At 38.3% G+C, this 23,463-nt stretch overlaps 1 protein-coding gene across 3 annotated transcripts in view; it reads left to right on the top strand.

Annotated features, from left to right (window-relative positions):
• Positions 1 to 23,463, top strand: part of LYST (lysosomal trafficking regulator) — a 249,598-nt gene that overhangs the window by 141,399 nt on the left and 84,736 nt on the right. For all 3 annotated transcript variants that reach the window (XM_066382725.1, XM_066382706.1, XM_066382715.1), the window contains 5 exons: positions 11,485 to 11,663; positions 13,354 to 13,560; positions 21,147 to 21,323; positions 22,191 to 22,267; positions 22,410 to 22,598. In XM_066382725.1, the coding sequence (XP_066238822.1) occupies positions 11,485 to 11,663; positions 13,354 to 13,560; positions 21,147 to 21,323; positions 22,191 to 22,267; positions 22,410 to 22,598 (829 nt within the window). The remainder of the gene's footprint in view (positions 1 to 11,484; positions 11,664 to 13,353; positions 13,561 to 21,146; positions 21,324 to 22,190; positions 22,268 to 22,409; positions 22,599 to 23,463) is intronic.

The following is a 23,463-nucleotide window of genomic DNA, read 5'->3' as shown; positions in this document are numbered from 1 at the left end:
ATGAAGAAGACGAGGGCAAGGTCGCCCATCTGCCACAACAGTAAGAGGTAACCAAGGCGTGGCCAACAGTTTTTACCCCCGGGCCAGATTAGAAAGAAAATGTTTTTCATGAGCCGGATGAAGTATTAAAATTAAAAAATGTTAAATATAAAAACGATTCATTTAAGTAAATAAAATTTTATTATGTAATTTGTTTATGAATAAACATGAGTGGAAAAAATTTTAATATACAATATTATTTTAATAAAAATATATTTTAATAAAAATATAATTACATACCGTATAAATATCCAAACTGTGTCGCCATCAACCGAAACAATACTTAATTAATAGAATGAGCTTGAAGGAGTTATATCGCAAATAAAACAATTATTTCGTTTTACAAACAGTCTGGACACGTTTTCAGTTATCAACTGCAGCTACTGTCTATGCTACAATGCCACTTGATTCAGCACACCTGACCACAAAAATAACGAATTGTTTGACCTTGGGTGCGCACTGGCAAACTTCACCTAAAAGAATGTGGGTTTCACATCGCCACTGCTAAATGTCAAACAGTTCATATCGAGTACAGATAAGTACAAAAATTGTAAATCTTTATAATGGGATTTTTTTTAAAAATAAAAAAGTATTGTGAATCCATTCGACTGATTATTGGAAGTTAACCCTAGACTATTCACACGTGCAATTCTTTTCCACGTATCACTATCTTCTTAAATATCTCAATTTCCAGTAATCAAAGATGCTTCCGCTTCTGAGTAGCTGAGATTTTAAAGTAGCGGAGAATATTAAAAATTTAATTGCAGGCTGCATAAACTCATTACATGGGCCGGATATGGTCTGCAGACCATATGTTGGCCATGCCTGAGATAACTGCTATTTGACTTTATTGGCAAGAAGAAACAGGCGCAGCAATGCAACAGAGCTGTGGGGACAGTTTCTTTCTGCCACTAGATGATGGATATGCACCCAGACCATACAAAATCGTGTTGGACTGCATGCCCAGCGACCAATGGTGTGCATTCTGTTAATCTGCTGAACACCATAGCACCCATAAAAGTAGGGCTGATGAACATTGTCATTGGACGCGTGATGAGTGGTCAACTGTCCTCTTCTCTGATGAGTCATGGTTCAGTCTACAGCCTGACAGTCATCATGTCCTGATCTGGCATGAACAAGGAATATGGGAGAATTCACGTTTCATGCAAGAAAGGGACTCCTTCGGTGGTAGTGGAATCATGGTATGGGCTGGCATCAGCACTGGTAGTCTTACCGACCTCCACGTCATCAGAAATGGATCGTTGACTGCTGTCAGATATCGAGATGAGGTCCTGCACCCTGTAGTGGAACCCTATGCCAGAGCAGTTGGAAACAACTTTCTTTTCATGGACAATAATACAAGGCCCCACAATGCACATCTCTTAAATAACATGCTTCAGGAGGCAGGAATTGAAAACATAGTCTGACCTTCACATCCTCCAGATCTGAATACCATTGAACATGCTTGAGATGCACTGGGAAGACTTCTGGCAAACTGTCCAGTGCCTCCCATAACACTTCTTGAGCTGGAAGTTACCCTGGAGCAAGAGTGGCAGAGGATCCCACAAGAACTGCTGGACAATCTGATCCTGTCCATGCCCCATCGCTGTCAGTGTTTTGGCAGTCTTGCGTGACCATACACCCTACTGAACTGAATGGGTGGCACTCTCATCCAGCTTGACATTCTTCTGTTCACCCCAACCAGTATGTCTCTCTTGCTACTCAATCACGATAATTGAGTTTGCACCTCATTTACATAATAGAACAACTTTCTTTGACTTGTCGTTTGCTTTTCTGATGTTCTTGTTTAATAAAAAAAAATCAAATGCTTTTTTTATCACTTCATATTAATATTGAAATATCCTAATTTTTGTGAGCAGTGTATATAATCTCCCATTTGGTTGGTTGCCTTTTTGTTTTGTTGTCAGTTTCTTTTGCTTTGCAAAAACTTTTTAGTTTGATGTGGTCCCATTCATTTATTTTTGCCTTTACTTTCCTTGACTTTGGGGTAAAATTCATAAAATGTTCTCTACGGCCAAAGTTTGTAAGTTTAGTACCTATGTTTCTTTTATGTAATTTCTTGTTTCAGATCTTATATTTAAGTCTTTGATTTATTTTGAATTAATTTTTGTGCAGGGCGACAGACCATAAGTTAAGTTTCATTCTTTTGCTTATGGCTTTCCAGTTTTCCAACACTATTTATTGAAGAGGCTTTCTTTTCTCTGTTGTGTGTTTTTGGCTACTTTGTCAAAGATCATTTGTCCATATATATGTGGTTTTATTTTGGGCTCTTGATTCTGTTCCATTGATCTATCAGTTTTTCTTCTGGTACCATGCTGTTTTGATTATAGTGGTTCTGTAGTATAATTTGAAGCCAAATACTGTAGTGTGATACCCGGGCTCCATTCTTTTTTCTCGGGATTGCTTTGGCTATTTGAAGTCTTTTATGGTTCCATACAAATCTGGTGATTTTTTTTGTTGTTGTTGTATTTCTTTAAAAAAGTGACATTGGGATTTTAATGGGAATTGCATTAAATTTGTATATTGCTTTGGGTAATATGGCCATTTTAACTATGTTGATGCTTCTGATCCATGAATATGGAATACTTTTCCAGTTCTTTATGTCTTTTTCAGTTTCTTTTCTCTTTCTTCCTTTTTTTCTCTCTTTTTTTTATTTTAGCAAGAGAGATGAGAAGCATCAGTTCATAGTTGTGTCACTTCAGTTGTTCATTGATTGCTTCTCATATGCGCCATGACCAGCAGGCTCCAGTCTGGGCAGTGACCACTTGTTCAAGCCAGTGACTTTGGGCTCAAGCCAGCGACCGTGGAGTCATGGACCATGTGATTCCACATGCAAGCTGGGAAGCCTGTGCACAAGCTGGTGAACCTGGGCTCACGCTGGCAATCTCTGGGTTTTGAACCAGTGTCTCAGGTTTATATTCTATCTGTTTACTGCACCACCACCTGGTCAGGCTCTATTTCTTTTAATAATGCTTTATAGTTTTCATTATATAGGTTCTTCACATACTTTGTTAAGTTTATTCCTAAGTATATTTTTGTTGATGTTGCAATTGTAAAGGAATTGTTTTTTCCAATTTATTTTCTGAAGTTTTGTTATTGGCATATAGGAAAGCAGTAGACTTTTGTATATTGATTTTGTATCATGCAACTTTATTGTATTTCTTTATTGTTTCTAATAGTTTTTCGTTGGAGTCTTTGATATTTTCTATTTGAAAAAGCATGTCATCTGCAAAAAGTGATACCTTTACATCTTCTTTTCTAGTGTGGATGCCTTTTATTTCTTTTTCTTGCCCAATTGCTCTGACTAGGACTTCCCATACTATGTTGACCAAGAGTAGGAGGAGTAAGCATCCTTGTCTTGTTTTTGATTTTAAAGGAAAAGTTTTCAGTTTTTCACCATTTAATATGATATTGGCTGAGGTTTGTATATATGGCCTTTATTTTGTTGAGGTAATTTTCTTCTATACCCATTTTATTGAGTAAATTTTAAACATAAATGAATGTTGTATCTTATCAAATGCCTTTTCTGCATCTATTGATAGGATCAGATGATTTTTCTCCTTTATTTTGTTGATGCAGTGTATTACATTGATTGATTTGCATATGCTGAATCATCCTTGTGCTCCTGGAATGAATCTCACTTGGTTGTGATGTATTATTTTTTTTAATGCATTGTTATATTCAATTTGCTAGTATTTTGTTTAGGATTTTCATATCTGTATTTATTAGAGAAACTGCTCTGCAATTTTTTTGTGTTGTCCTTGCCAGGTTTTAATATCAGGGTTATAGGTTATGGGGTTTTTATTTTAATGAGGTGACATTAATAAATCAGGGTACATATGTTCAAAGAAAACATCTCCAGGTTATCTTGTTGATATCAGGGTTATGTTGGCCTCAAAATATGTTAGGGAGTATTGCTTCTCTTCTGTTTTTTGGAAGACTTTGAGAAGGATAAATACCAAATTTTCATTGAATATTTGGTAGAATTTACCTGTTAGCCACCTGGTCCTGGACTTTTATTTTTGGGGAGGTTTTTCATAGTTGCTTCTGTTCCCTCCTTGCTTATAGGTCTATTTATGTTTATACTTCTTCATGACTCATTCCAGGAAGATTTTATAGTTCTAGGAACTTTCCCTTTCTTCTAGATTGTTGAATTTGGTGGCATATAGTCAATCTTCCATAGTGTCCTAGTATGATTTTTTGTATATCTGTGATGTTTGTAGTGATTTCTTCTTTCATTTTGGATTTTTATTTATATGAGTCATTTCTCTTTTTTCCTTAGTGAGTCTAGTCAGGGGTCTATCAATTTTATAGATATTGTCAAAGAACCAGCTCTTTGTTGTATTAATTTTTTCTATATGTTTTTTGTTCTCTATTTCATTTAGTTCTGCTCTAATTTTTACTATTTTCTTTCTTCTGCTGACTTTGGGGTTGCCTTTGTTTTTCCTTTTCTAGTTCTTTAAGATGTGATATTAGGTTGTTTACTGGGATCTGTCTTGTTTCTTGATATAGCCTGTAATGATATAAGCTTCAATATGTCATGTTGTCATTCTCATTTGTCTGTATATGTCTTTTGATCTCTGCTTTTATGTCTTCTTTGACCCAGTCATTTTTTAGAAGTATGTTGTTTAATCTCCACATTTTTGTGGGCTTCTTAACTTCATTTGTGCAGTTGAACTCTAATTTCAGAGCCTTATGGTCAGAGAATATACTTGATATAATTTCAGTTGTCTTGAATTTGTTATGGTTGGTTTTGTGGCTCAACATATTGTCTATCCTTGAGAAAGTTCCATGCACACTGGAAAAGATGGTATAATCTGATACTCTGGGATGAAGTGTTACGTAAACATCTATTATGTCCTTTCGGTCTAGTGTGTTGTTTAAGTCCTATATTTCTTTATTGATTTTTTGTTTGGATGATCTATCTAAAGCTGTCAACGGTGAGTTGAGATCTCCAACTATGATTGTGTTTTGTCTATTTCTTTTTTTTTGTTCTCTTAGTAGATGTCATATATTTGGTGCTCTGGTTCATTGCATATGTATTAAGAAGTGTGATGTATTCTTGATATATTCTTTACCATTATGAAACATTCATCTTTGTCTCTTGTTATCTTTGTTGTCTTGAAATCAATATTGTCAGATATGAGTGTGGCTATACTTGCTTTTCTTTGGGTATTATTTGCTTGGAGAATCATTTTCCAACCTTTTACTTTGAGTCTACTTTTGTTCCTGCAGCTTAGATGTGTCTCCTGAAGGCAGCATATGGTTGGGTTTTGTTTCTGGATCCAGTGTTACTCTATGCCTCTTTAGTGGTGAGTTCAGACATTTACATTTAGGGTAACTATTGACGCTTTAGGATTTCCCATAGCAATTTTATGTTTTCTCTTTCTTTCTTTCTTTCTTTCTTTCTTTCTTTCTTTCTTTCTTTCTTTCCTTCCTTCCTTCCTTCCTTCCTTCCTTCCTTCCTTCCTTCCTTCCTTCCTTCCTTCTTTTTTTTTTTACAGAGACAGAGAGAGAGGGATAGATAGGGACAGACAGACAGGAACAGAGAGAGATGAGAAGCATCAATCATTAGTTTTTCGTTGCAACACTTTAGTTGTTCATTGATTGCTTTCTCATATGTGCCTTGACCATGGGGCTATAGCAGACCGAGTAACCCCTTGCTCAAGCCAGCGACCTTGGGTCCACGCTGGTGAGCTTTTGCTCAAACCAGATGATCCCGCACTCAAGCTGGCGACCTCGGGGTCTCGAACCTGGGTCCTCTGCATCCCAGTTCGATGCTCTATCCACTGCTCCACAGCCTGGTCAGGCTATGTTTTATTTTCTGATAGCTCTGTGACTCCTTTGGTGTTTTTCCTTTGTGTTTCTGTCAGTTGTTTTTGTTTGGTGATATTGTATGCTTCTTTTTTCTATTTCCTTTCTTTTTAAGCTATGTAGTTCAGTTGTGGGGGTTTTTTATGGGTAGTTACCATTAGGTTATTAAGAGAAAAATTGTCATATGTATGAGAGTCTTTTTTCTTATGTGTGCTTTTGCACTCCATCGTCCTTTGCTTCTTCAGACTTTTATCCTTTCCCCTTTTATATATATATATATATATATATATATATAAATTTTTTTTTTTTTTTTTGTATTTTTCTGAAGCTGGAAACGGGGAGAGACAGTCAGACAGACTCCTGCATGCGCCCGACCGGGATCCACCCGGCATGCCCACCAGGGGCGACGCTCTGCCCACCAGGGGGCGATGCTCTGCCCCTCTGGGGCGTCGCTCTGCCGGGACCAGAGCCACTCTAGCGCCTGGGGCAGAGGCCAAGGAGCCATCCCCAGCGCCCAGGCCATCTTTGCTCCAATGGAGCCTTGGCTGCGAGAGGGGAAGAGAGAGACAGAGAGGAAGGAGGGGGGTGGAGAAGCAAATGGGTGCTTCTCCTATGTGCCCTGGCCGGGAATCGAACCCGGGTCCCCCGCACGCCAGGCCGAAGCTCTACCGCTGAGCCAACCGGCCAGGGCCTCCCCTTTTATATTTTAGTTATCACAGATTATCCTTGTTTTTATTGTAACTTTGTTGAAGCTTTTACTTGTAGTTTTGTGTTGTTTTTTGTATCTGGTAGAACAGGGGTCCCCAAACTTTTTACACAGGGGGCCAGTTCACTGTCCCTCAGACCGTTGGAGGGCCAGACTATAAAAAAAACTATAAACAAATCCCTATGCACACTGCACATATCTTATTTTAAAGTAAAAAAACAAAATGAGAACAAATACAATATTTAAAATAAAGAACAAGTAAATTTAAATCAACAAACTGACCAGTATTTCAATGGGAACTATGCTCCTCTCACCGACCACCAATGAAAGAGGTGCCCCTTTCGGAAGTGCGGTGGGGGCCGGATAAATGGCCTCAGGGGGCCGCATGCAGCCCGCGGGCCGTAGTTTGGGGACCCCTGTGGTAGAATAACCCCCTTGAGTATTTCCTGCAGTGGGGGTTTTCTGAAGGTAAATTCTCTGTTTTTGTGTGTCTGGAAAAGTTTTTATTTCTCCTCAATATTTAAAGAATAACTTTGATGGGTATACTATTCTTGGATGGTAATTTCTCTTTTTCAGAACTTTGAATGTTTGTGTCCCTTTCTCTGGTTTGTAGAGTTTCTGCTAAGAAGTCTTATGGTAATCTTAAGGGCCTTCCTTTGTATGTTATGTTCTTGTTCTTAGCTGTCTTGAGGATTCTTTCTTTGTCATTTATTTTTGACAGTTTTATTACAATGTGCCTTGGAGAAGCCCTGTTTGGGTTGAGGTAACTACATATTCTATTTGTTTCTTGAATTCAGTTATCTAACTCTTTCCATAGGCTTGGGGATTTCTCATCAATTATTTGTTTGAATAAGCTCTCCATTCCTTCTCCCTCTCTTCTTCTGATATACCCATTATTCTTATATTGCTCTTTCTGATGGAGTCATACAATTCTCATATGGCTCTCTAATTTTTTTAAATTCTTCAGTCTGTTTCTTCTTTCCTCTATATCATCTCTATTTGCCTGTCTTTGATGTCACTGATTCCTCTATCGGACCTGTTCTATTAACTAAACTAGTTAGCTCATGAGTTCTCCAGCTTTGTTTTCAAAATTTCAGTCTCCTTGGTGAGGTACTCATTTTGTTTTCTGAGCTTATTAAGTTGTCTATCAGTGTTTACTCACATCTTGTTGAGTATTCTCAGAACTTCAATTTTGAATTCTCTATTCTTTAACTCCAAGGTTTTCATGTGATTGAGATTTCTTTCTGGAGATTTTTTATTTTCTTTCTGAACTATGTCTCTTTCTTGGATAGCCATGGTGTTAATTTTATCTGCCTTGATGGCATTTGTGAGTGGTATTGTTAAGACATCAAGAAAAGGCCCTGGCCAGTTGGGTCAGTGGATAGAGCATCAGCCTGAAGTGCAGATCATCCCTGGTTTGATCCCTGGTCAGGAACACATGAGAAGCCACCATCTGTTTATCTTCCCCTTCCTTTTCTCCTTCTTTTTCTCTTCCCCTCTCGCAGCCAGTGGCTTGGTTGGTCCAAGTGTCAGCCTCAGGTGCTGAAGATAGCTTGGTTGATTGGAACATCAGCCCTAGATGAGGGTTTCCAGGTGGATCCTGGTTGGGGAGCATGTGGGAGTCTGTCTATCTCCCCTCTTTTCAATTTAAAAAAATACATCAAGCAGAAAACATCAAAAATAAAAATAAAGATAAAATAAAAAGAAAAAAGAAAAAACAATGAACAACCATCCAAAAACAATAATCAAAAACAAAAAGACCAACAAAAATAACAACAACAAAAAAAAAAACTAGAGAAAAACCACTTAATAGAAGAAAGAAATTTTCCTTCCCAAATCTAAGCAAACAGGAAAGGAGGACTTCCAAGAAGTTTTTTCTATTTTTTTCTAGTAAATGGCACTGGATTACAAGTTTTAACTCTGTAAAATCCTAGGCTGACCTTTGCCAAGGAGCTGCTGTCACAGTGATGGAGGTGGGACTGCAGTCATGATGATGAGTGGGGCCTGCTGTGAGGTTTATGGCTTTAGCAATAGTGAACTCGGGCCTCTGGGTGCTCCTTCCTGCATCCCAACAGACCAAGAAACCAGTCACAGAGCACTTCTGTTCTTCTGAGGAAAGAATGGCCCTATAGAACTAGCTGTGGGCTATGTCTCTGCTATTCTCTGTACTCTGCAAAGGGAGGAAGGTGGGATCTGGGAGGCTGAGGGCTGTACTTTGTATTTTTGTGTCTCTGATTGAAGACTGCCAGTAAACCATGGGACATTGGCAATGACCCCATGCTCTGCCGCCTCTTCAGTTCCATATCTCCAGATTCTCCCCAGTCTTTCTGCTCCTTCAGGCCGAAGAACCAGACATTTTAGGTTTCTTCCTTCTCCAGAGCCCCAGCAGATGAAAGCCCTGACAGCCTGGGCATCTCCCCTCTCCAGAGCCTGAACACAAGTGCTTCTTATCTCTCCTTACCTTCCCACCTTTAGTCGATTCAATGTGTGGATCTTTCAGCCAAGCCTGTAAGCCCAGCTGGAGTTTCTTCATTTTGTATAGCCTTTCAATTTATTGAAACTTCAAGGGGAATGATCAAGGGTATCTCTCATGCAACCATTACTCTGACATCATTAATCCCAGATTGACTTTTTTACTATTCTATGGGATATAGTAGTCCATCCTTATCCACAGGACATATGATCCAAGAAATCCCCTCCCATGGATGCCTGAAACCATGGATAGTAATGAACCCTGATATATACTATGTTTTCTCCTTTGCATTCACATCTTTTTGCTTAAAGGAAGTACTTTTCATCTTCTCTTTGGCATAGCCCAGTTGTTAGCATCACTACTCTTCATCTTTGGGGCCTTTACTAAGTAAGGGTGACTTGGACACATGTACTATGATACCATGACACTCAATCTGGTAAGATGGCTGCTAACTAACAGGCGGGGAGTGTCTATAGCATGGATACACTGGACAAAGGGATGATTCATGTCCCTGGTGGGACAGTGGGAGATTTCAGCACACTACTCAGAATGGCATGCAATTTAAAACTTATGAATTGTTTGTTTCTGGAATTTTCCATTTAATATTTTCAAACCTCAGTTGACCATGGGTAACTGAAACTGTGGAAAGTGAAACCACAGATAAGGGGGCTCAATTGAAATCATAGATTCACATGTAGTTGTTGAGAAGTACTACAGATATCTCATGTACCCTTTACTCAGTTTCCCCCAATGGATCATGAAAAACCCTACCTACATTGCTACCACAATGTTGACATTGATAGAGTCAAGAAACGGCATTTCCATCACCACAAGGCTCCCTTATGTAGACAATAGTCCATACCCACTTTCTTCCCCCCCTCACCCCTTCCATAGTCTCTGGCAACCTCTAATCTGTTTTCTACCCTGTATTTTCCTCATTTCAGAAATGTTATATAAATGGAATAAGACAGAATGTAGCCTTGGCTGTTTTCACTAAGCTAATTTTCTAGAGACTTAGCCTGGTTGTTACATTTTTTGTTTTTGCTGAGTACTGTTCTGTAATATGGATGTAGCACAGTTTGTTTAACCATGCACCTGTTGAAAAAACCATCTGGGTTGTTTCCCGTTTGGGGCTTTTACAAATAAAGCTGCTGTAGCACTTACATGTAGCTTTCTGTGTGAACATAAGTCTTCGTATTCCTGGGATAAACGCCCAGGAGTGCTGTCGTTGAGTTGTGTGGTAGTGTGTGTTTTCTTCTTAAGTTGGCAAATTTTTCCAGAGTGACTGGATAATTTTATATTTCTATCAACAATGTATGAGTGCTCTGGTTTTTTTCCACATCCTTACAAGTATTTCATATCGTCACTGTCTTTAATTTTAGCTATACTGATACATATAATGATATCACATTGTGGCTTCAAGTTGCATTTATGTAGTGGCTAATGATTGATATGTTTATATATAAAATGTAATATCTAGAGCAACCACTAAAAAGCTATGCAAAGGAATACACTCAAAAGCACTACAGATAAGTCAAAGTGGGATTCTAAAAAATGTTCAAATAAGCCCAAGAAGGCAGGCAAAAGAAAACAGTAATTGTTAATGACTAGTAAAACAGTACACCCAGGATATTTTTTAAACTTTCCTAATTTATATTTGGAGCAACTGGCCCTCAGGCTGAACTCCAAAATGGAACGATTTTTATCACATGCACAACATTTACTGGGCTACCACAGGAGAGAAACAGCTCTACATGTTCCTCTCATGTAACCATCACAAGGTCTTTGTGTTTGATTCATACAAGAACCTCATGGGTTTAATAATTTTGCAGTTTAGTTCACCTTCATTAGTAAAACAAGTCTTTAATTCAGAATTGCATAGCTCATATATGTTTAAATTTCTACACTATTTTTTTTTTTTTTTTTTTTTTTTTACAGAGGCAGAGATAGACAGGGATAGACAGACAGGAACAGAGAGAGATGAGAAGCATCAATCATTAGTTTTTCATTGTGCGTTGCGACTTCTTAGTTGTTCATTGATTGCTTTCTCATATGTGCCTGACCGCGGGCCTTCAGCAGACCGAGTAACCCCTTGCTGGAGCCAGCGACCTTAGGTCCAAGCTGGTGAGCTTTTTGCTCAAGCCAGATAAGCCCGCGCTCAAGCTGGCGACCTCGGGGTCTCGAACCTGGGTCCTTCTGCATCCCAGTCCGACGCTTTATCCACTGTGCCACCACCTGGTCAGGCTAAATTTCGACACTATTTTAAGTGAGATCCCTTTCTGTAGTATATTCTACAATTTATACACCTACTACGCATTTATATTGTGACAGCTGAATTAGTAATTACATAGAATATTTTACCAGCATTATTACTTTTGTAATGGCTCGGTATCAGTGATTTAACTAATTTTTAATTCTTTTTTTAATTCAGAGTTTAATCCAGACATTGCTGACATTTTAAGTACTCCAGAAAATACCACTCAAAGCAGGACCTCAGTTTCTCAGACTGAAGTTTCTGAAGAAAATGTTCATCATGAACAGGTTTCCATTTTCAATTCATTTCAGAAAGAAATACTCACGTACCTGGTAGAAGGATTCAAAGTAACTATTGTAAGTAAATTAATTAAATGGGGAATATTTATTTATACAAAAAGGAGTAGAGGTTTTATGTCTGTATTTTATGTTTTCAAAATTGTACTTCTACTCTTTCATAGAGTTTTCTGAAACTCAGACATCTTGAATTTTTAATACTGGAGTTATATTTGCTGAGCCACCCTTTCTAAAAGGACATACTTTTGTAGCACTGGTTTTTAAGTCTGTGACCTGAAAGCCATTTTCTAATATTGTGGTTTAGTAAGAGCAGCATTAGAAAAAAGTCAGGCTATAAGTTCTATTAGTTTAAATTAATAATCTGTTTTTAAAATATTTGTACCTACTTACTCTTAAATGATTATTATTATAAATGATTCTGAAGTTTAGATCTTCACTTAAACGCATCCAACTCCTTTAAAATTATGTGGAGAATATGCGCAAGTGTCAGGCTCCATTTATCATTAACTCACTTGGGTTTCTGTGAGTCACTTACAGTTGACCATTGGGAACAAATCGGTCAGTACTCTCCATAGTTACCAAAGGCCAATATGATTCCAACAGAACTCATAAATCATGGCTCTGCCAGTCTCTAAATATAAACCAGATTTTGGTTTCTGAAGGTTTCACTTAGAACTGAGTCATTCAATTCACACAGGACCCTCCGGATTAGGAGTAATTGGAGAGCTATTTCCAGAACTCAAAGTAAACTCTAAAATGTACTGATACCAGTTTTAAAACAGATGTAGTAGATCTGATCAGGACTGGGTTAGCCTTAATGGAACCACGTGACATGGCATCAGATAAATTGGTTATTTGGGAATACAAGTGGTCACTTTATATGCAGTTCTTACTTTTGACTATTGACTCAATATTTTAGTACTAACACAAGTCTTTGTTATGAATTCTTTCTTTTTAGTATTGCAAAATCAGTGTGGCCTTATCTACCATTGCTCTTTGATTATTTTTTCCCCAATTTAAAATTTTCAAGCCCTAGGTAGCTTTTTAAGTGGTTTAGGACTTTATCTTCTTCATCCATCTCTGTGGTAAATATAAAATTTGCTGTTTTAACCATTTCTAAGGGTACGATTCAGTGGTGTTAAGTACATTCATACTGTTGTGCAGCCCTTTCCACTATCCATCTTCAGAACCCTTTCATCATCCCAAACTAAAACTCTCCTGATTAAACACTAATTCCCATTACCTCCTCCCCAGCCCCTGTAACCACTATTCTATTTTCTGTCTCTATGAATTTGACTTTTTAGGTACTTCATAAAAGCTGCTATGATAGTGTTTCATGCAACATTTGCCCTTTTATGTGTGGCTTATTTCACTTAGCATAATGTTTTCTAGTTCATCCATATTGACATGTGTGTCAGTGCTTCATTCCTTTTTAAGGCTGAGTAACATTCCATTCTATATATAGACGACATTTTGTCTATCCGTTCATCTGTCAGTGCATGTTTGGGTTGTTTCTACCTTTTGGCTATTTTGAACGAAGGTATATAACCATCTCTTAAATACCATTTGTATGGATATATGTCTTTCTAATTTATACTATCTTTAAAATCTAAAATAAAGCATGTTTCATGAAGTCCTTAAGGACTGTTTTGAGGTTAGTATATTATTACTTAAAACTTCTGATCTTAAAAACAAACAAACAAACAAAAAAACCACTTCTGATCCTAATTCATTTCTGTTTTTGTTTAAGGGTTCAAGTAAAGCCAGTGGTTTCAAGCAGCAGTGGACAAAGATCATATGTTCTTGTAAGGAGACCTTCCGGATGCAGCTGGGAAGACTGCTCACACATATTTTGTCACCAGCCCACCCTTCACAAGAGAGAAAGCAAATTTTTGAAATAATTCATGAACCAAATCATCAGGAAATATTACGAGACTGTCTTAGCCCATCCTTGCAAGTAAGAATCTTGGTATTTCATACATAAAACTATTGGTGAAACATCAAACTGTACAAAACAAGAACTGAAATTAAACTGTATTTTTATGCCAAATATTACACATACAATTTTCTTACCAAATATTACCAGGGGTCTCCATTTAGATGCTCCGCACCAGTCTCAGTTTGACCTGTTCATTTCCCTTCTTTTCCAGGGCTAAAATTAAGGTCTGTATAGTTCTTACAAACTCATTAGTAGCTTGTTACTAAATCTTAAAGTGTTTTCTTTAAGAACTGTTTGGAGCCTTTTTTTTAAAGCAATATATTATCCATGAAGCATCTATACTGAATAGCTCAAGCAACAGTACACATAACATTTTAAAAATATTTACAGTAAGCTAAAATAGAAAAGAATACATTTAAAAATTTAAATGTACATTTAAAAATTTCAAAATCTATAATCCTATCACTTTAAGAGTGATAGAGAGTTTAAATGATACAATCATTCAATTCTTATACAATTAAACATACAAGTAACCTGTGACCCCAAAATTCTATTTTTAGGTAGTATTTACAAAGAGAAATTAAAACATATATCTGTGAAAAGTCTTATTCAAAAATATTATGGCAGCCTTTTTACTAATAGCCCAAAACTGGAAATCACCTAAATGTCTATCTACAAGAGAGTGTATAAACAATTTTATCTATTTATACAACAGGGTGTATACAGCAATAGAAAGGCACATACCATTGATACACCTGTCAGTAAGGATGAAGCTCTAAAATATGTGTTGACAAAAGGTAGAGCCAGACACAAGTCACATTCATGTGAAGTCCAAGACCGTAATAGTAAGATATGGTGACAGAATTCAGGACAGTAATTGTCTCTGTGAGGAGCAGGCAGTAAAGAGGAGAATTGATTGGAAAGGGGTATTCAAGAACTTTCTGGGGTGATAAAAGTGGATTATATCTTATTTTAGGTAGTATTTACATGGTTGCCAAAACTCATATAAATGAACCTTTAATACATACAGGCTTTATTATATGTAAATTAAACCCATATAAATAAACTAATAGATGATATTTAAGAAAGTACAGGTATCCCTTTTAATACGTAGGAAACACAGGTGTATCATATTAGGAACCAAAATGCTAGAGCTTTGAAGTAGCACTTTTAGGTACTCTTTCTGATATCAAGATTGTCTCAAGTGCATGAGGGGCGTTGTCTTCCCTTCCTAAGGCAGAAGCGCAGCCAGAGGCCCCTGCTTTCCTCCCCTGGAGGATTTGAAGTGGTCTTTCCTTCCTTTGCCATCAGCAGATGTACCATCCATAAAGACCCACACCTAGCGCCCTGATGGCGAACCTTTTTATAAAAACCACCCACTTTTGCAGTGCTGGTCAACCTGGTCCCTCCCACCTACTAGTGGGCATTCCAGCTTTCATGGTGGGCAGTAGTGGAGCAACCAAACAGCACCGCAATTGGCCCACTCTGAAAGCTGGAACGCCCACTAGTGGGCGGGAGTGACCAGGTTGACCAGCACTGCAAAAGTGGGCAGTTTTTATAAAAAGGTTCGCCATCACGGCCCTAGTGAATAGTCCTCTTCCCCAGTTCAGCCTTCCTCTCCGCTGCCCTGATCTGTCAGCGTGCCATCCTGGCTTCAGCCTGAAACACTGGAGCCTGGTTGACTGTTTCTTCCCTCTTTACTCCATGTCATCACCAGGGCCAGGCTTTTAGTCGGGTCTCTCTCTCTAGTTCACCTACCCGTCCTAAGTCAGACTTCTGCCCCCTCTGCTCAGATCACTACCATAACATCTACACTGAAGACCAAATTGCTGTACCTGATTTTTTTAAGTTTATTATGGAAATTTCAAATATGCCTTAAAGTTAGGAGAAATAAAGAAAGAACCCCACATGACCATTTTCCAGCTTTAATTACCCAGCTTTAATTTTTCTTTGCATCAATTTTGAAATAAATGTCAGGCATAAAATCATTTTGTCTCTAAATACTTTAGAATATATCTATGATCAGTGAGGACTTTTTAAAAAACTTATACTCAGCAATATTAATAATTCTTTATTACCTACCATCTAACACCCAGTCAGTATTTAAATTTCCCATTTTTCCTATAATTTTTTAGTAGTTTGCTTGACTCTGGATCCAAACAAGGCCCACACATTGCATTTGTTCGCTTTGTGCTAAATATTTTTAATCCATGGCATTTACCCTCCTCAACCATTTTTTAAATATTTGTTTGTTTTTTAGCGAGAGACTGACAGGAAGGAAGAGAGATGAGAAGCATCAACTTGTAGCTATGGTACTTTAGTTGTTCATTGATTGATTTCTCTTATGTGCCTTGACTGAGGGGACTGCAACTGAGCCAGTGACCTTGGGCTCAAGTCAATGACCCTGCGCTCAAACTGGTGAGCCCATGCTCAAGCCAAAGGAGCTTACACTTAAGCCAGCAACCTTGGAGTTTCAAAACTGAGTCCTCTGCATCCCAGGTCAATGCTCTATCCATTGCACCACTGCCTGGTCAGGCTAAATGTCATTATTTGTTGGTGAAACTGGGTCATTCCGTAGAATTTCCCACATCCTGGATTTGGTTGATTGTGTCCTTGTGACTCTACATCTAGAGCCTTTACAGGATTCTAGTTCTTGCTTTCATATTTGTTTTTGTGTTCTGTTGTTTATTTGAAAGAGCACTTTAGGCCCTGGCCGGTTGGTTGGCTCAGCGGTAGAGCGTCGGCCTGGCGTGTGGGGGACCCGGGTTCGATTCCCGGCCAGGGCACATAGGAGAAGCGCCCATTTGCTTCTCCACCCCCACCCCCTCCTTCCTTTCTGTCTCTCTCTTCCCCTCCCGCAGCCAAGGCTCCATTGGAGCAAAGATGGCCCGGGCGCTGGGGATGGCTCCTTGGCCTCTGCCCCAGGCGCTGGAGTGGCTATGGTCGCAGCAGAGGGACGCCCCGGTGGGGCAGAGCATCGCCCCTGGTGGGCGTGCCGGGTGGATCCCAGTCGGGCGCATGCGGGAGTCTGTCTGACTGTCTCTCCCCATTTCCAGCTTCAGAAAAAAATACAAAAAAAAAAAAAAAAAACCTTGAAAGAGCACTTTACTAGGAGTGCTTTGCATTTGCCATTACATCACAGCAGGAGGCAGACAATGTCTGGTTGCCCTGCTTTTCAAGATGGTAGCTTCCTGATCTATTCGTTATAAAATTCACCCTCAACATTTAGCTTAATAATTTTAGCAGACATTGATGATAGTTACCAAGATCCACTTTTTCATTAGAAGTTACAAAATTGTGATTTCTCTTAAGTTTCTCATTACACCATTAACTATCAGCTCTGAATCATCTATAGCAGTGGTGATCTATAGCCCCAAGCCCCGGGCTGCGGACCAGTACCGGTCTGTGGGCCATTTGGTACTAGTCCGCAGAGAAAGAATAAATAACTTACATTATTTCCGTTTTATTTATATTTAAGTCTGAACAATGTTTTATTTTTTAAAAATGACCCAATTCCCTCTGTTACATTCGTCTCAGTCGACTCACTCTTGATTCTTCTCTCAGTCACGTGATACATTTATCTGTCCCACCCTAAAGGCTGGTCTGTGAAAATATTTTCTGACATTAAACTGGTCCATGGCCCAAAAAAGGTTGGGAACCACTGAGCTATAGGACAGAATATTCCCTATCAACTATTTGGCTGTCCTAAATTATAGCCTGTGTAGGAAAGGCAAGACAAATGCTTATTTATTTCCTCTATTTCTTAATTTTTAGAGTAATGAATTGATACCCTAACAACCTCTAATTTATGTATATTGTTTTTATTTTTGAGGTATCATTATGAACTCAGGTATTTTTTTATAAATTTTATAAATAGCTTCAAACTGTTGTAATTTGTTATCAGATATTCAGATCAACACCTCTGTAGATTCAAGCTGTTGTGTTCTTTTAACATGGCCATTTAATTTTTAACACATTAATGTGATTAAATTCCTTGTTTTCTGGAACAGAAGGATGCCCCAGGACCATCCTATATATTTTCTTCCCAACTTATAACCAGGCATTTCCCCAAAAGCTCCTATTTTCTTTTAATGCGATAATAGTACTTAGAGACCAAAATCCAGAGATTAAGGTAGATTCGTTTCTATATAGGTCATCATTTCTTCTGACCCTTTTTAGTGTAAACAACTAGGAAATACGTATCTTTTTAGGGGGGAAAAATCATAAGTTTATCATTTTTTCTTGGACTTTATATTTGTATTTCTTTTTATTAATGTTAATCATCTTGATTCCTGATAACATTAACATACTAATTTTATCTTTCTATATCGTATGTAACATTTGCAAAATTAGATGACCACCTTTATCAGTAAAGACAAGGCCACTGAATGCAGTTTGAGATTTCTTGTGGTTATTTTGTTCTTATCATGGATGAGGGATGCACCATGAAAATACTCTAGTGTAAAAGCACTGAAAATAATTTTCTGTTTGGTTATGCCACCAACTTCAACTAATTAGTTTCTTTTTCTTTTCAGTTTGTTTTCTGTTTTTAGAGATTCCATTGGGTTGTATTTATTTAATTTCATTTTTAATTATGTAAAATGTCTACATGGATCCAAAATCAAAATTGTGAGAATAGCACATTCAGAGAGCTTCTAGCTTTTCTCTCTAGCTAACCATCTTTATTTGCTTTTTACTTTGTTTGGATGTGTGAATAAATCTGTATACACACACACACACACACACACACATTTATACATACACGTATGTTAATCTCCCTCACTTCTCAACACAAAGATAGTGAACTGTACACTCTTCTGCACTGTGCTTTCTTCAGCTAACAGTATCTCCTAGCAGTCGTTCCACAGCAGTGCATAGAGGTCTGCTTGTGCCTCTTTACAGCTACCCACAAAAATTCATTTGTGACCTGCCTGATTTTTAAAGCCCCAGGTTTCTTCTGCAACAACTTGAGTCTGGCTTACTTTCCAGTGGGTAACATCTCCTCTTTTCAAGAGCAATTCATCTGTACTGTACCCTCTTCACAGCCTCTGTATTCTGCTGACACACTGCCTTGTCCACGTGTCCATGCATCCTGAAATGCCTTTTCTCTCCCCTCCTGTGTCTGCCTAACTGCCACCCCATCTGTCACCCATGTGCCCAGCCCACTTTGTACCACCTTCAAAGCCCTGCCTTTTTCCAGTCTACCCAGAATGCTTTCTTTTTAGAAACTTTAATGGGAAATTGTATTTTTACACATTTTAGCATTTTATTATTTTCCTAGGATTTGTGTTTGATAGATTCAGTTCCAAAATTAATATTTTGAGAGCTGGAAATAAGACTTTTTTTTTTCTCATTGATCCCTGGTAACACCTTTTCTAGTCCCAGGAACTGCAATTAATAAATGATTAATCAGAGGATGTTAAAATGAGTTATTAGAAACAACTTCAGTGACTGATAAATCACATATTATGTGGGTATTCAGAGTAAAAACATTTCTGATAGTTTTTCAAGATGATTTTAGAATGTTGCTGAATATTAAACGGAAATGTTTTTAGAGTTATATGAAGAACCTGGACATGTGTGAAAAGAAATCCAGTCATTTACCAAATATCTTTATTTGCCAACTCTTCAGGCCTTTTACTCGCTGAGCATCTGCTCAGTTTTCTCTTTTGGTCAGGTAGCTGCTGTCTCCTGACTCATTTAAAATGTGGCGTTAAAATGAGCTTTGCTATTTTCATCATGCATATATTCATCTTATGCTTTTAGGAAATGACATGATGTGATTCAGCATGTTAATATAAATACCACCCAAAATTCAAAGTTCCAAATCCATTTACTGACATTTAATACTATTTACTGTTTAAAATGTCATAAAGTGAAACAGTGGTATTTGTATTAATGCATAGTCTTAAAAAGTAAAATTATGCATATTTAACTTGTTGGCAGAATTAATGTCTAAATAATACATAGTATAGCCCTGGCTGGTTGGTAGAGTGTCATCCTGGCGTGTTGAAGGCCTGGGTTTGATTCCCAGCCAGGGCACACAGGAGAAGCGCCCAACTGCTTCTCCACCTTTCCCCCTCTCCTTTCTCTCTATCTCTCTCTTCCCCTCCTGCAGCCAAGGCTCCACTGGAGCAAAGTTGGCCCGGGTGCTGAGGATGGCTACAGGGTCTCCACCTCAGGTGCTAGAATGGCTCCGATTGTAGCGGAGCAATGCCCCAGAGGGGCCAAGCATTGCCTCCTGGAAGGCATGCCGGGTGGATCCCGGTCAGATGCATGTAGGAGTCTGTCTGACTACCCCCTGCTTCTCACTTCGGAAAAATAAAAAAATAAAAATAATACATAGTGTACACATAACAGTCGGATGTAGAAGGGCCACCTAAACAATCATGAGTTAAAGCTGGGTGCAGGTTCACGCTATGAAGGACAATTGTCATTGCCTTAAGTAACAACACTTAAATTTTAATTATAGGATCTGTTCATAAAAGACAGGCCTAAACCACCTCTTCTCTGGACATTTACAAGTGCTGAGTTCTCATTGGTTTTAGAATTCTCTGTAGGGAGTAGTGAAGGGTTTATCAGCTCATTCAAAGATAGCTTTCTGTTTTGGAATTTTACCAACTTTTACCAAGCAGAAGTCAAGGGAGAAAAAATAAATAAGCATAGCTCCCTTATCTCAAGGTTTAAAGGAAATTTCCCCTTCCAGTTAAATTTTCCTATGAAAAGAACTAAAAGGCCCTGGCTGGGTTGCTCAGTGGTAGAGCATCGGCCTGGGGTGTGGATGTTCCAGGTTCAATTCCTGGTCAGGGCACACAGGAGAAGCAACCATCTGCTTCTTCTCTCTCTCTCTCTCTCTCTCTCTCTCTCTCTTTCTGTCTTCCTCTCCCACAGCCATGGCTTGATTGCTTCGAGTGCATCAGCCCCAGGTGCTGAGAAGAATTCTTTTCCCAAAAGCCTGCTTACTGGCTTTTATTTTTTCTTCTTTTCTATTTTCCTTCCCTCTCTCTTTCCCTTCCTTCCTTCCTTTTCCTCTCTTTTTACTTTCTTTTTTTTTTTTACCTTTCACAGTAAAAATTTTCAAGCATACTAAGAAAAATAGAATAGGATAATAAATACCATATAACCGTAACATTGATTTAACAATTGTTAATATTTTTTATAATATTGGAATCATTTCTTCTTTTTCTGAAATGTTTTAAAGTAATTTATAGAAATTATGACATTATTCAAAAACATGGTTTTTAAAATTCATTTTAGAGAGGGGGGAAAAAGAGAGAGAGAAGGGGGGAGGAGCAGGAAACATCAACTCCCATATGTGCCTTGACCAGGTGACCTCAGCATTCCAGGTCTTAAAAGACATTTTCTTATATAATCATAACAACATTATACCTAACAAAATTAGCATACTCCTTAATGTTGTCATATATCTAATACATAATCAAATTTTTCATTTGTCCCCAAAATGTCCTTTTTAGCTAATTTATTCAAATCAGATACAACCAAGTAAATCTAGCAATATAATTTAATTTAATTACTGTTAAATAATTTTAATGTAAGAAAAAAGTTCTTTATGACTGAAAAATAATTGTTACTTTGTCTTAAAGCATGGAGCCAAGTTAGTTTTGTATTTGTCAGAGTTGATACATAATCACCAAGATGAATTGACTCAGGAAGAACTGGACACAGCAGAAGTGCTTATGAATGCTTTAAAGCTGTGTGGCCACAAGTGCATCCCTCCCAGTGTAGCAACAAAACCGGAGCTTCTCAAAATTATCAAGGAGGTGAGTGGGTGAAACATAGAAACAGTTTTCTTAGAAGATCCCATTGACTGTAATGAAACACTGATTGAAGGCTTGTTTTTTTATTATTATAGAGTATCATTGATGATGAATTTGAAATACTTTTTCCCCTATATATATTGCTTTTGTACAATGAGAGAATTAACAGGCTTATTTAAGGAATGTTTTCTGTGGTTATCCTTATCCATTATCAGTAGCTTTCAGTGAAGGAAAGATTTTTACAGTCACAAGCAAGTTGAAGAACCAACCTTGAGTTAGGGGTTCTTTAAAGAAAAAGGAAGCACCTTTGCAAGCCGTCAGGTTTGGCAACTCTAGTTAACTATTCTGACCTAATTCCTGTGACCCAAATTGTATGGAAACAAAGGGGAATTATAGCATTGTTTAAGTCAGTGGTTCTCAACCTGTGGGTCGCGACCCCGGCGGGGGTCTAACGACCAAAACACAGGGGTCGCCTAAAGCCATCAGAAAATACATATTTATTAAAGCCATCAGAAAATACATATTTATAAAGCCATCGGAAAATACATATTTATTAAAGCCATCGGAAAATACATATTTATTAAAGCCATCAGAAAATACATATTTATTATACAATACATTTTTAAATAAAATATGTATTTCCGATGGCTTTAGGCGACCCCTGTGTTTTGGTCGTTCAACCCCTGCCGGGGTCGCGACCCACAGGTTGAGAACCGCTGATTTAAATGGTTGATGTATTTTAATATTCTGGTCATCTGGGGATAATTTTTTTTCTTTGTTAACTTGGTTTTACAATTAATTAATTGGGCTGTGTGCCAATGTTAAGTAATAAAAAGTTTTATATAGTACATTATTATTTAAATCTTTTAGGAACAAAAGAAATATGAAACTGAAGAAGGTGTGAATAAAGCCACCTGGCAGAAAACAGTTAATAATAATCAACAAAGGTAGGAAACCTATGTGTTGTAAAGTCATGTCTTTTAGGAACCCATTAGATTTCATATATACTTTTAGTTCTAAAGAATCATGTTTTGATACGCATTTCATGTTCCACATGTGCTTAACTTATGGACAGTCTTGTTTGTTTAGTCTCTTTCAGCGTCTTGATTCAAAATCAAAGGATATATCTAAAATAGCTGCAGATATCACCCAGGCAGTGTCTCTTTCCCAAGGAATTGAGAGGAAGAAGGTGATCCAGCACATCAGAGGGATGTACAAAGGGGATCTGAGTGCCGGCCGGCACTGGCAGGAGCTCAGCCAGCAGCTGATGCATGACAGGTGAGCCGTGCTGGCAGGCACTCAAGGTCGTCTTGCGTGACTGTCATATATGTCTGTGCCAAATACTAGTTTCATCCCACAGTAACAATTCATAACATTATTTCATTAGGTTTTTTTGTTTGTTTGTTTTTTAAGCTTTTTTTTGTTTGTTTGTTTGTTTTGTATTTTTCTGAAGCTGGAAACAGGGAGAGACAGTCAGACAGACTCCCGCATGTGCCCGACCGGGATCCACCCGGCATGCCCTGTGGGCGACGCTCTGCCCCTCTGGGGCGTCGCTCTGTTGCAACCAGAGCCACTCCAGCGCCTGGGGCAGAGGCCAAAGAGCCATCTCCAGTGCCCGGGCCATCTTTGCTCCAATGGAGCCTCGGCTGCGGGAGGGGAAGAGAGAGACAGAGAGGAAGGAGAGGGGGAGGGGTGGAGAAGCAAATGGGCACTTCTCCTGTGTGCCCTGGCCAGGAATCGAACCCGGGACTTCCGCACGCCAGGCCGACGCTCTACCACTGAGCCAACCAGCCAGGGCCTATTTCATTAGTTTATATGTTTTGATCATTTGTGATTTATTTCATCTTGAACAATAATCCTATAAGAGTATTTTTTTTAATCCTGGGGTGGGGGTGGGGATAAAAATAGAGGCATTAGTTCTTCCAACCAGTAAAATCTATTTATTGACTTTAATTTTAAAACTTTAATATCATTTAAAAGATGCTTCATTGCAGTGGATAGATCGTCAACCTGGGGTGGTCAGGACCCTGGTTCAAGACCCCAAAGTTGCTGGCCTTAACGCAGGCTCATCTGGCTTGAGTGTGGGATCATCAACATGGTTCCAAGGTCACTAGTTTGAGCCCAAAGATCACTGGCTTGTGCA

This window comes from Saccopteryx leptura, chromosome 1, assembly GCF_036850995.1.
Source record: "Saccopteryx leptura isolate mSacLep1 chromosome 1, mSacLep1_pri_phased_curated, whole genome shotgun sequence".
Lineage (NCBI taxonomy): Eukaryota > Metazoa > Chordata > Mammalia > Chiroptera > Emballonuridae > Saccopteryx > Saccopteryx leptura.
The sequence above is the reverse complement of the archived record's forward strand: the minus strand, read 5'-3'. Positions and strand labels throughout refer to the sequence as shown.